Source organism: Bos mutus, chromosome X (assembly GCF_027580195.1).
Source record: "Bos mutus isolate GX-2022 chromosome X, NWIPB_WYAK_1.1, whole genome shotgun sequence".
Classification (NCBI taxonomy): Eukaryota; Metazoa; Chordata; class Mammalia; order Artiodactyla; family Bovidae; genus Bos; species Bos mutus.
Window position 1 is genome coordinate 49,652,306 of NC_091646.1, and position 13,785 is coordinate 49,666,090.

At 41.7% G+C, this 13,785-nt stretch overlaps 1 protein-coding gene across 2 annotated transcripts in view; it reads left to right on the plus strand.

Annotated features, from left to right (window-relative positions):
• The first annotated feature begins 2,390 nt into the window (after window positions 1-2,390).
• Window positions 2,391-13,785, plus strand: part of BTK (Bruton tyrosine kinase) — a 33,903-nt gene continuing 22,508 nt past the window's right edge. The window contains exons 1-4 of one of the 2 annotated variants that reach the window (XM_070365981.1): window positions 2,406-2,519; window positions 9,164-9,345; window positions 11,159-11,325; window positions 11,885-11,983. In XM_070365981.1, the coding sequence (XP_070222082.1) occupies window positions 11,185-11,325; window positions 11,885-11,983 (240 nt within the window). In that variant the 5' untranslated portion in view covers window positions 2,406-2,519; window positions 9,164-9,345; window positions 11,159-11,184. Of the gene's footprint in view, window positions 2,520-9,163; window positions 9,346-11,158; window positions 11,326-11,884; window positions 11,984-13,785 lie in introns of both variants that reach the window. The other variant, XM_005901021.3, reaches the window with a different exon arrangement.

A 13,785-nucleotide genomic window follows, 5' to 3' on the forward strand; every position in this document is an offset into this window, starting at 1 on the left:
ATTAAAGTTGATTTAATGGTATGACATTACCCAAAGTCACACCAGTGGTTATTATATGGAGCTGGAATTTGATCCCGGGTAGTTTCAAGACCACAGCTTTGTACCTCACCATGACATCACAAGGCGCAGCAGGAGCATCTACAGAGAATGATGAAGAGACAGAATTGGCAGGGACCCAGGAGGAGGTGTCGCTAGATTAGAGGCTAAGGAACCTTGACAGCCTGGCATCTCATGCTTGCATTACCCTCCAGGAACACCCATGAGTCTAGAGCTGACTCTCTGATCAGCTCTATTTTGTTGAACAGTGTCTGGGAATGAGATAAAAACATTACCACTGCCTATCAACATTTCCCAAAAGTTTCTTTGCCCAACAGCCAGTCTATAGGCTCAGAGCATTTCCTTCTTCTCCTCAGGCTCTTATGCAGTGTTACTGGCCTTCAAGGTGTTTCTAGAGATTTCTGACATTAGCAACATGGAAATATGAAGACCATGGACATGGCCCCTCTTAGTCTAATGGACTTTAGTTCTTTCTATCACACCTCATGTGGCATAGCTTTGGTTTAGATTCCTTCACCAATCCTGGTCTCTGGTTTGAACATTATCCTGCTCATTGATTTCCCTTAAGATGAGGAACTCAGAATTGAACACAGGACTCCTAGATGTAGCCTGGCCTCACAGTGTATGTGACTTGTTCACTTACCTACATCTAGACATTGGCACTGTTTTGGGTGCACTCCTTCTGTCACCTGGACAAGTGTGTGAGGGGAATGTACATGGGCAGAGTGAGGGAAAGTGAGTGTCTGTGACCAACCCTCAGGCAGACCCCTGGAGCAGCTATTCAGAGGTGACTAGTGAAAGGATAGAAATTGTCAATAAAATACATCGTGCAATACTGGCTGCCCCTTTATCTTGTGTGGATCTGAGGATTAACTAGTCAACTAGCCTACAAATACTTTTGAAAAATGTCTTGTTCCCTTAAAAATTCTGACAGATGTCTAGTGGGATTTATGATCTGTTTCTACATATAGCACCTGTGCTGTGCTGTGCTTAGTCACTCAGTCGTGTCTAACTCTTTGCAACCACACGGACTGTAGCCCACCAGGCTCCTCTGTCCATGGGGATTCTCCAGGCAAGGATACTGTAGTGGGTTGCCATGCCCTCCTCCAGGCAATCTTCCCAACCCAGGGATCGAACACAGGTCTCTTGCATTGCAGGCAGATTCTTTACCAGCTAAGCTACCAGGGAAGCCCCACATATGGCGCCTCAGTTAAGTCCAGTTCAGTTCAGTCGCTCAGTCGTGTCCGACTCTTTGTGACCCCATGAATTGCAGCACACAAGGCCTCCCTGTCCATCACCAACTCCCGGAATTCACCCAGACTCACGTCCATCGAGTCAGTGATGCCATCCAGCCACCTCATCCTCTGTCGTCCCCTTCTCCTCCTGCCCCCAATCCCTCCCAGCATCAGAGTCTAGGACAAGTAAATATGGCAGTGGCTGATATATCAAGATGGGCAAGCAGATCAGTCACCCGGGGCTCTTTGGCCATCATGGTCTATAGCCAGTACTATCTGCATGTCCTAGGAGAGCCCTCCTGGAGACGATCTCTGCTAGAACGTGAGCTAGAAGGTAGCTGAGGAAACATTTAGATTTCAAGCAACACATCTAGTTGTCTTTTATGAGACAAAAGAGAAAATTGTAAATGAAGAGTTAATCCCCGAGGCTGAATCTAAAATGGAGAAAATCAACATCCACAGAAAATGGGAAGGACACATGTCAGTGTGTGGGCTTACCCTCAGACATTTTTATCTGTAGGAAAAAAAAAATGCTTTCTTAGAAAATGACTCAGCAGGGGGAAGTCTTGTCTCTACCTCTGTCAGGATCTGTACTTTGGGGTCCCTTCATCAATCGTCTCCATCCTTCATTGTCAAGTTTAACTGTGTGGCCTCGAGTCTCTGCCTTAGAGGACAAAAGAAGATAAAGACACCCTCCCTCTCCAGTCCCTTTGTTTTGTCTCCACAGATCTGCATTTCTCCTCTTTTCTGGAAGTCTCCGCTCCCTGTGTTGACCATCCCAATGGTCCTTTAGCGATGTCGTCCCTTTACGTTGGGGAGGTTGGCCTGAGGACGTGTCTGCTCAACCCAGCCCGGTCTAGAGTCTCAGTGGCCCCAGTCAAGTAGAGAAGAGTTCTTTCAGAGCAGACTCAACTAGTACTGTCAGAGGTCCCAAGCAAATGAAGGGCGGGGACTGCTGAGGGGGGTGGGTGGAATAAGGACAGCAGCAGGGAACCAGATACCATGCTGCTGAGAAGAAGAAAAAAAAAAAGACATTGGTTTAAGTCAGGAAACAAAAAAAGGGAACTGAGTGGCTGTGAAAGGGTGGGGTTTGCTCAGACTGTCCTTCCTCTCTGGACTGTAAGAATATGTCTCCAGGGCCAGTGTCTTCTGACATCGAGTCCCAACTTCCAAGTCCCGGCATCTCAATGCATCCGGGGAGCTGCCTGCATTAAAGTCAGAACTGAGGTGGGTCCGGGGCATGGCAAGGGCTGGACAGCAGCAGCAACTGCCTTTCCTAGGACCTTGAAGGTTAGGACCTTGAAGGTCAGAGAGAAAGCGTGGCTGGTGCCACGTAGTCTGAGGCCGGAGGAGGCTGATGGAGGCTGGGAGTGTCATAGCCCAAGGCCCTGGTAGTCCCTTCTGGTAATCAGAAAAGGCTGGAAGGGTCCTTTCTGGGGAGGTCATAGATGGGTGGAGACAAGAAGAAAAAAAAGTGACATGAGGTGACTATCTGAACAGGTAGCAGATGTTGGAAAGAGGCAACTCTGCACAATTTGGCAGAAAAGTAAGCTTTCATGCCCATGGCTAAATAAGCCAGGATAAAAATAAACTGTTTGGGTAATATTGCCAGAAGACCCCAAATGGATCCTTGTGTCAATGAGACCTTTGGAAAAAGAAATTTTTAAGAGGCAGATTGTCTAAAAAAACTGGTCAAAACGCATATGCTTTTGAGCTCTGTAAGCTACGGACAGGGTCAACCAGAGTGGAAAGCCTCTGGCTGCACTGGGCCAGTATTGCTGGGATCAGAGCTGCCTTGTTGGAAGGACTGTGTGTGCCAACCTCGTGGTAACAGTGGGTAAGAGACTGGGCCAGAAGTCAGCCTCAGCCTCACGGCCCAGACAGTGTGGCCAACCCCTGAGGTCGCGGGGAAGCTTTTTCCTATTACCATTGCCTGCCATGTGCACGGCTCTCTTTATTTCTAGGCTCCATCATTTGCTTTTCTCCTTTCCTCTCCTCTCCATCTGTCTCCCCCTTCTCCTCCTCTTCCTCCTTCTCCTTTCTCTACCTGTATTCCCTCTTCTTTATCCCCTCCTTTATTTTGTTCATTACCAACCCGGAACAGAGTCAGTGCTTAATAAATTCGTGGGGAATCTCAGTGAATTCTTCTTGCCCCTTTCTTCCCCTGCTGTTTTCCCTTTGCCCTTTCCCCCTACTTGCCTAGTGCCTTCCCTATAGGATTGTCATGGGCAGTGTGTTATCCTATGTAAAGTAGTTAAAATGGGGCCCAACAATAGTCAGTGGGCCTATCTCAGTGTTTGCTATTATTTGTATTCTGCCTGAGACCTGTCAGGGTCCCCAGAGGGCCTGCCTAGAACAAATACGTGGTGTCTAGAATAAAAGGGACGCTTGCTGGCCCTGACCAAGACATCCTTGGGTGAGTGTGGGACCTCCAAATGGAATTCCAGTCCAGTTTCCCGGTCACCCTGCTCTCCAAGCTCCAAGTCTCTGTCTCGTGTTGTTTGTTTCTGAAGGTAGGGCAGCAGCAAAGCCCAGAGGCAGGGCTCTGTACAGCTCAGGGGTTATCTTCTGTGCTATTAGTTACATGCTGCTTCTGCTCCTTCCCTCATTTTGCAAGCCAAGCCCCTGACCAAGGGTGCTACGGCCTCTTGGAGCCTCAATTATTTGATAAAAAATGTCACCTACCAAATAAGCCACAAGATGCAAATACCCTAAATAATCTAAAGCATTCTACTGAAATGGAATCCCTTAGCATTAGCCCTACTGGTCTATTCTGACCCCTTCAGACTACTTAAACTGTCTACTCGCTTTCAAGTCCAAATTCCTGTGGCTTATGGCTAGCGATGTGTTTGTTTAGAATCTTTTGTAAACTCCTCATGGTGAGAACTAGTGCAACTTTCCATCCACTTCTAGGGTCTGGGTGCAATTTAAAATTATCATCAGTATGATTTACTATTTCCATTCGAGCAAATTTCCTATAGAGAGTTTCCTTTCAGCGGACTAGACCCATACCAGGAAGTGACTTAGGTATAAGGGGAAGACATGGCTTTTGAAAACCAGTCTGAATGTTCTCCAAAGAGTCATCAGACGCCTGCTGCTTTTTGCCCGTGGATGCCATGCCAATATCCGATGGCTAGGACCTGGGAATAAAAGTGACGTAGAATTTTCAGGGAGGCAGTGCTCAGTAAGAAGTTAGAGACAGACCTTGACCTAATTCACTCCAAAACTGCTGGGTTATGCAAATGAAGCCATCAGGGGGAGGGGGAGAGAGAAATGCTCTGAGGACCCTGAAACAAATGGGCCACGTGTGACTTTCGGTTTCTCTGGAGCTTCATGTGCACTGGCTGAGGGTGTTGGGAGAGCATTTGAAAAGCAAAAGCCTTAATCCCAGGCTTTCCACCTCCCTCTCTGTGAGCAATTACCACATGCCCTAGGGGTAACATCAGTTAGCTGAATTTCCAGGAGAAGCTATTCTGGCTGCCCTGCATCCCCAAAATGAAAATGAATTATAGTCTATGAACTCCTTCCTACAATTTATCTGTAATAGAAACAGAATAAAAAGAAACTGATTAGAAGTGGAGCAGAAAAGAGACAAAAGTATGGAAAAACAGGTTCTCCAAAACTGCTATTTGGAGTGGAAATCAGTTACAGTGTTTCTGGAAACTATTTTGTCAATATATTTCAAAATGTAAAAGGCACAAACTTTTTGACTCAGCATATGATGTTTATATAGAGATCCTAACAACATGGGAAAACATCTGGAATAATGTTAAACAAGAACTTTAGATATTTTGTGGACAACATATGTTGGGTGAATGGATGGATGGATGGATACTTAGGTAATGCTGCTGCTGCTGCTGCTTAGGTAATAAGTATCTAAGTATAAGGATAAGAAAAATAAGCAAACTATAAATATTAGGTGCAATATGATCTCAAATACAGTCAGAAAAACACAGAGAAAAACAATGGAAGGAAACATGCCTAAAGATTAATGTGTCTGGATAATGAGCTTGTAACTGGTGTTTCCTTTTTAATATCCCTGTACTTAAAACGTTTTCTATAATGAACTTGTTTTACTGTGATATTGAGGGAAAAATAATATATTTAAACCAGGGAAAACAAAAGCTAAATTGAAAAAGAAGGCCAAAGGGTCACACAAATCCAGAGTGAAAGACGGACATGCTAGCAGTCACCCTCAGGGCAAAGGAGCAATGCTGAAAGGATCACCACCAACCTGTTGCTCAAGGTAAACTTGCAGATTGGTTATCTGGCTCTCCTTTCATCACTTGGCCGGAATCTATTGTGTCTAGTGCAGGGCAGAAGAGCTGACAGAGACCCAGAAGTGTCCAAAACCATAGAAGAAAATTGTACAATGTTAACAACATGAAATGCTGAAGAAGAACCAGAGTGCTGAGACCTCTTAGAAACGATTGCAGTAGATGAGAATTTCCTAGGTTAGCCAGCAGCCAGAAAACTGATTTTGCTGGAAGTCTTCATCAAAAATTTGGTCACCTGTAGCAATGACCCTGAAACATCATCAAATGATTAGCTTTCACTGGGACCTGAACAGACCTTCTTGAGGACTTAATAAGAGTAATTATGGCTCTTTGTTGCTATGGGTATGATATTTTAATGACAACTTCTCTTCTGGTTCCAAGATGGGGAAATTCTCAATCAAAATCTCAATCAAAACCTGAGAGATGCTTCTTGGACCTGAGAAGAGATTTTTAGTAGGCCTATCAGATATACTCTACTCTACTTAGAGGCCACTGATAATTCTACCAAATTTCATAGAAAACGCTCAGGAAGATTGAACTAAAAAAAGAACAAGGGATTACATGAAGTGCATAGTCCAACACACAAGCTGGACTGGGTTTGCCACTTTGGCTTAGTAACTGAGGATTCATTCTGAGAGTGGAAAACTATGACCACAGGTACAAGAATGTTCATGGTAGCATTCTTTATAATTGAAAACAAATAACCTAAGTATCCATCAATAGGAGAATGGATAAATGTGATGTATTCATCAAATAGAATACTTGATACATATCAAAATGAATTAAAATGTATGAACTAGAGCTGCCAAGGTAAAAAAAAAATCATAAAATGTTACATTGAGAAAAAAAGCAAGTTGCTAAAGAGTATGTAACACATAAATTCAAATGTGAAACGTGTAAACCAATGCTAAATACCTCTTTTGCATACTTACTTAGTATTACCTATTACATAGTAATACCTACTATTACCTATTACATAGTAATAGTAATATTAGTAATAGTAATATTACCTACTATTACCTATTACATAGTAATAATATAAAAACATGCCTAGGAATGCTAATTGCTAAATTCCAGATATTAGTAGCCTGTAGGGAGGGAGGGGACTAAAACTGTGGACGAGCACACAAGGGAGTTTTGACTGTATGGATAGTATTCTAGTTCTTAAAAAAAAAACAGAAACAAAGTGGCACAATGTTAGGATTCTATTAAGCTAATGGTGAGCAAATGAGTGTAATGTTATTCTCTTTTCTTTCTGCCAAAATGAGTGTAATGTTATTCTCTTTTCTTTCTGCCTATTTGCAATATTTCATAATATAAAAGAAAGTACATTCAAACAAAGTTTTATATGCAGAGTAAGCAATAACAACCCTAGAACAAACAGTTGGTATTCCGCCTAAACTCTATGCTTTTATCCCTTTAACAATGAAAAATCCTGAAGGAAAAAACAGCTGGTGAATCTAAAAATCGACCAGTTAAACAAGATCTCCTTAGAGAGGATTCAAAGGAAAACGTAAGAAAACCCTGGTGGCACTGAGAAGAGTCCTCATGTGGGAAAAAGTACTGTCGTCAGTTAAATAGGACAGACCATCCTTTCATGTGTAGAGGAATATTGCAGAGGAAAGTGCCCCTGGATCCTGAATTCTTTCTTACTTATCCCCACACTTAGCACCATTTCCTCCTTTGTCTAATGTTCTTAGAAGATGGAGAGGGTTCTGTCCCCACTGCTCTTTGATGATAGCCAAGGGCAGTGACCGGAGAAGGCAATGGCACCCCACTCCAGTACTTTTGCCTAGAAAATCCCATGGACGGAGGAGCCTGGTAGGCTGCAGTCCATGGGGTCGCTAGAGTCGGACACGACTGAGTGACTTCACTTTCACTTTTCACTTTCATGCACTGGAGAAGGAAATGGCAACCCACTCCAGTGTTTTTGCCTGGAGAATCCCAGGGACGGGGGAGCCTGGTTGGCTGCGGTGTACGGGGTCGCACAGAGTTGGACAGGACTGAAGCGACACAGCAGCAGCAGCAAGGGCAGTGACAGAGTGCTGAGGTGAATGACATCACACTTAACTAAAGGCAAAAAACAAAATTTCCTCTGGGAGGCAATGAGGTACAACAGAAACAGCAAGGGTGTGGAGTCACAAATAGATAGATCCAGGCAAGTCACATAACCTCCGTGAATCTTGCTTTCCTGTTTGTCATAACGAGTAAATGAAAGAATGTGTGCAAAATGTCTGATGATGGACTGCACTAAGAGAAGCAGGAGTTTCCTCCCATTCCCCTGGGGAGAAAAGGGAATGGCTAGAATCTTGCTGGGCAATTAAGTAATGCTTTAAAGGAGAAATAAACACAAAATGCAGCTTACTGGATATTTCTGTCTCAGTAGTTATTTGAACTATGACTGACTGTTTCTAACTAGCATCTTCTAAGACCTTTCCTAATCATAGTCAGGCTGAGCCGTTTTCTGATTTTTGCTTTGATGTTGTCCCTAATAATCAGCAAAGATAGGAATCAAAGGTGGTTTACTTTACCAATTCTGCAAGTGCTATTTATATTAATTCCTTGGCATAGGGCGGTTTGTAAAATGGCTGAACTCTTACTACTAAGCATTCTCTTTTTGAATTCTACTGCTCCATAGGGCGGAGAAGGCAATGGCACCCCACTCCAGTACTCTTGCCTGGAAAATCCCATGGACGGAGGAGCCTGGTGGGCTGTAGTCCATGGGGTTGCTGAGGGTCAGACACAACTGAGCGACTTCACTTTCACTTTTCACTTTCATGCACTGGAGAAGGAAATGGTAGCCCACTCCAGTGTTCTTCCCTGGAGAATCCCAGGGACGGGGGAGCCTGGTGGGCTGTCGTCTATGGGGTCGCAGAGTCAGACACAACTGACACGACTTAGCAGCAGCAGCAGCAGCAGCTCCATAGAGAGACTAGAGGCTGTACAACATGGCCATGTGAAAATCCTGCATCTGTAGATTAATAAAGAGAATATCATAACACTGTAACTTTATGTTTTAAATAAGAGCCATGTGTGTCTATTCTTTTTTCTCCTCTTTCTTTTCCTATATGAAGTGTGTGTGTGTGTGTGTGTGTGTGTGTGTGTGTGTGTAACATTCATGTCACTTCCGTTTCCACCCCACCCCCACCACTTGAGTGAGGTGCAGGGTCAGCCCTCACTGTGCATCTTTTGTGGTCAATTGACTCTGTGGGCTGCTGAAATTGTTAGAAAAAAATTAGGACTTTCCATAATAAGTACTCAAAGAAGCTGCAACTATCCTCTAAAGCAAAGTGTCCATTACACACCAACCTTCAGGAAGATATAAAAGCAGATGCCTCTCCTTTCACCATTAATGGACCAGTGGTGACTAAGGAAGAGCTACCACATTGTCAAACCATGTGTGTCTTGAATGGATCACAAGGAATAGGGGGAAACAATCGAAAAGGGAGCAATCAGGTCGTGGAAATCCCAGCAGTCCTCCAGCTCAGTGATCTACAGGTAGAGGCCATTTCACTCCACGCTCAGAGGGGCGATGGCTAGTGAGAGGCTTACTTCCTCATACTTAGACCAGCTCTAAACCCTACCCCAACACAGATACTTGAAAGAGAGGAAGGCTTCCTCTTGTACAAACTGGATTTGTTCTGAAAAACAAAAAGAACAGAGGCAGCTTCCAGAAGGACCTGTCTTATGGGAAATAAGAGGAGAGGCCAAGGCTGAAGCAGATGCTGTGTCCGAGCAGGGAGTGTATTCACCAAGAGCTTGCAACAAACTTAAAGGTAAAATGAAGGGTGTGCTTTACTCAGCTAAAAGAGGAGCAGCTGGACGTGGTTTGTTCAGATGATCCAATTTACTGGTCATGTTACTTGATTTCTTTAGGGTATTACTTTCTTTTTTCTAAGTTGAATCTTTGGTTGTGAATAGGTACTTAATTGGGATTCACCATGGGAACAAACATGATATTAGTACAGGATCTCGATGAGTTGGTAGTACCTGAGAGCCGACCATTATTAGTTGGTTATCACTACTTCTGAGTAAATGAAAAATCTTAATGTTACAAGAAATCTCTTTGGGGATTGAGCTGGATCTGAAGGCTACAACTCTTATCAGTTTGTCAGTCCTGTGAGAGATGATTTAAACCTGGGAATCAGGGAAGAGAGCTGCGTGGCAAGGTGTAGGGAAAAGTGTACTCCTTGGCCCAATTTTCTCAAAAGATCATTTATAAAAAGTTGAACAAATCTATCACCAGAGAACAGTGGCATCCAGATGATGAACAAGTAGCAAAGTGATCATTCTGAACATCCCTGGTGTTCCTGTAATCTATTTTTGTCTCCTTAGTACAATAATAGAACTGTTTACACCACAAGAAAGAGCAAAATAATGGTGTGGATAGCCTCAGACTTCGATACAAACCATTCCCTTGCTTTCCTCGTGTGAGAAGTAACTTATGCTTGTCAAGTAGGAAAAAACTACTGACTTTATTCTGCCACCAAAAGCATAAGGAATTTAGTTAAAACAAAACAAAATCTATCCCCTTCAGGAAAAGAGCTTACCTCCAACAAAACTGGATAGGGAAGGGGCTGATCATTTGGCGATTTTTTTTCAGAATTTTTTAGTGCTCTGTTTTTGTGTCAGTATTTATGTCTTCACTTTATCTTTCTAATGAAAGTTGTGGATTAGTATTACAAGATAGTGCATTTAAGTGAATAACTGTGTGTTTTGTTTGAATTTTTTAAAAAAAGCCAAGGATGACTGTGTAACTTTCTTTGCCTTTGTATGTTTCAGTTACCCAAACTGAATCTTTCTGAATTATTGTTAAGTTTGGAGAGACTAAACAAGTTACTTTTCATAAATGATCAAAGACGGCATCTCTGAGTTGATGATCCTATCTGAAAGAATGAATCTAAGCAAAAAGGAAGGGAAAAGCAAAAACCAAGCAAAACAACTGCCTCTCAAAAATTGTTTTTCAATTTTAGAACAAAGCTCAGCCAGAGCTACAAAGGATGGGCAAAATCGGTTGGGTGGCAGTTAGTATATGTCCACAACTGCAGGTGCAGCCTCCATATCCTTATTAGACCCCTTGGTTACAGACCCCAGTGGGACAAGGTATGAAAAATTACACTCACTGTCTAGGAAACTGGGAACTGAAAGTCCAATATCTGCCTCAGTGGAGTTCTGGCACCTGCATTATACCTTCTGGGGATATTGGGGCCAACAGCTGCACCAAAACTTTTTATTGTTCACAGAGTCTGCACATTTAGTAAAAGGGTGGTTAGGGTAGAGTTGCTTCTAGACATTACCAAACACACGGTACATGTCATTGATATCCAGAGCACTCCATTGACTTATGCAAGAACCCAGTTTATATGAACTCATGATGTAGAACCAATCACCCCAATTCAGTGTGCATCCGTTATACCTGAAAACTGGCAGAAATGAGGGTTATGGAAGGAGGATGTCAAGGTAAGATGGTTCTTTGTTAGCTTTGAACATTTCTATTCTATTTGAAAGTAGGTGGCTAGGCTGAGGGGGAACCAGGAGGGCTGAGGAGGATCAATGTGCTGGGTCCTCAAGAACTTTCATTATCAATAGCACCCAGTGAGCTGCAGAAAGAAGCGATGGCTACAGTGATACTGGAGAGCATCTTTCTGAAGCGATCCCAGCAGAAAAAGAAAACATCACCTTTAAATTTCAAGAAGCGCCTCTTTCTCTTAACCGTGCAAAAACTTTCCTACTATGAGTATGACTTTGAACGCGGGGTAAGTTTCTCTGCTGTGAAACCTGAGTTTTAAGGACTTGGCCTTAAATCTGCCGTGGTGAGGATGTAGATCCTTTTTGGTTGGAGTTGGGGGTGGAGCAGGATGGAAGGGACCTAAGTACACTTCAAACTCAGCAAAGTATTTCCTAACCCAGAACTGGGAAGTCATACTGGAACAAAAATTCAAAGGTGCTAAGAAGCTATCAGGGAAATCTTACCATGGATTTTCGAAGTTGGTGAGCACTCATTAAATGATTGTTGAGAATGAAATCCAAGAGTTGGAAATTGTTTCCTTATTTTTTTATGTTAAAAAAAAGCACACAAAGTCAACCACTCTTCTATAGTATTTGCTCTCCATCTGGTAGTCAAAAAAGATCAGGTTAATAGATCTGGAAGTTGTTTGGGTTTGGTTTGTCTGTTCATTTTTTCAAAATGACAGGTCCTGATACAGAGTGTGGGTGTCACCTCACTATGTTGAATGATGAAATAGCAAAATCTAATCATCTGGTTGCTTAATCGCTCTTAACCTTTCTCCATTTCTTCCTCATTCTCTTTATCAGAGAAGAGGCAGTAAGAAGGGTTCAATAGATGTTGAGAAGATCACCTGCGTTGAAACAGTGGTTCCTGAGAAAAATCCTCCCCCTGAAAGACAGATTCCGGTGAGAAGAGACCATTGTTAGAACCAGGCACAGGGGGTGGGGTAGAGTTCAGAAACTTGGAACACTTCAATTCTCTGTAAATAAACTGGTGATATTGTGCAGTGTGGGACACATAAAGGTCCCTTATACCAATATGCTCTTCACTCCACCACATATTGGTTATGCTGAGTCTCAACGTCTTTTTCCCCAGATGCAGAACAACTCACTGAACTGGAAAACTTGTGACACCAGTTTTAAGATGATATCACATCAAGTGTTCAAGCTGATCAGAGATGATTGGTTTTACTCCCTCAGTCACCAGAATCAGATTTACAGACTTGAATTAGTCTGCAAGCCAGAACCCCAGGGCTCTGAGTCTTGAGATTCTCACTGCTTCTCTCATTTCCCTGAGGACATAAAATCTACTGGTTTCCTGATTTTTTAAATATGATTTTTTTCTGATGACAAGAGTAAATGCATGTTTATTACAGAAACTCTGCAAAATACAAAGAAAGCACATAAAGAAGATAAAATTATGCATAATCTCATTAGTCAGCTAAAACAAGTATTAACATGCTCATGTACGGACTTACTGATGTTTTTCTCCATTAACAACACATACACTCACACTAATATGTATGTTACATATTTAAAACACAGAATCATACTAAACACCTTGCTTTGCCATTTACATTTAAAATTTTCCCCAGGACAATAGGTAATCTTTAATAATATGATTTTAATGACTATATAGTGTTCCCTATCGTGGATATATTCTAATTTGTTCAACCAGTCTCCTATTACTAGACATTTAAATTGTTTCCAATTATTTTATATCAGAAATCATGTTGAGGGGAACATTCTTGCATACATCTTTATGTATCTTTGTTATTCTTTATAATGACTTCCTAGGAGTAATATTTTGTTCTTTTCTTAATGAAATCTGTACACTTTGGTTATTTTTATAGTTTTATTCTATTTTGTAGAAGTAGAATTTGAATATTATATATTCCCACAAGCTGAATATGAGAGTATCTATTCCTCTACATTCTTTTCAACACCAGATAATTTAAATATTTGCTAATTTGAAAGCCAAAAATGATTTAATTTTTAAATATTTAGTTGCTGACTTATTTTCTCATTTTTTTTGCTACTCAATTATACATCCACAGCTCATTTATACTTTTTCCATTTGTGAATTGCCTGTTGAATTTTTGGCCCTTTTTTCTATTGAAATATTTACCTTATTCCTAGTACTTTTTAAGAGATCTAGATATATTAACTTTATATGTTGAAAATATTTTTCCAGTTTTTCATTTATCTTTGAATTTTTTTTTAAACCATACTAGGTTTTAAAGTCTATGTCATCAAATTAGCTCATCCTCCTCTCAATGGTTCTAACTTTTAGCATTATATCAGAAAGGCCTTGCCTCTCACAAAATTATATAAATATTCACTTTTTTCTGTTATTCATAGTTTCATTTCTTTCATAAGCTCTTGAATCCATCGAGAATTTACTCTGGTGTATGGTGTGAAATAGCTACCTTAACTATTCTCCTACCTCTGCCAATATTAGTGGTTAAATGTTTGTCCCAGCATCATTTATTGAGTAACCTCCCTTTCCTCAGTAATTTGAGATTTCTTTGAATGAGGGTGTGCTGGATCCTATGGCTATGTGTCCCCACTGGAATATAGGAAGCCATCACTAAGGATTAGTATTGTCCATGCAGGATAGTCTTGTGGAACCACTGCAAAAGACTCCCAGTACCTAAGGAAATCCAGAAAAGAGTAATGCATCAACCAATAACTATGATTTTTTCTGT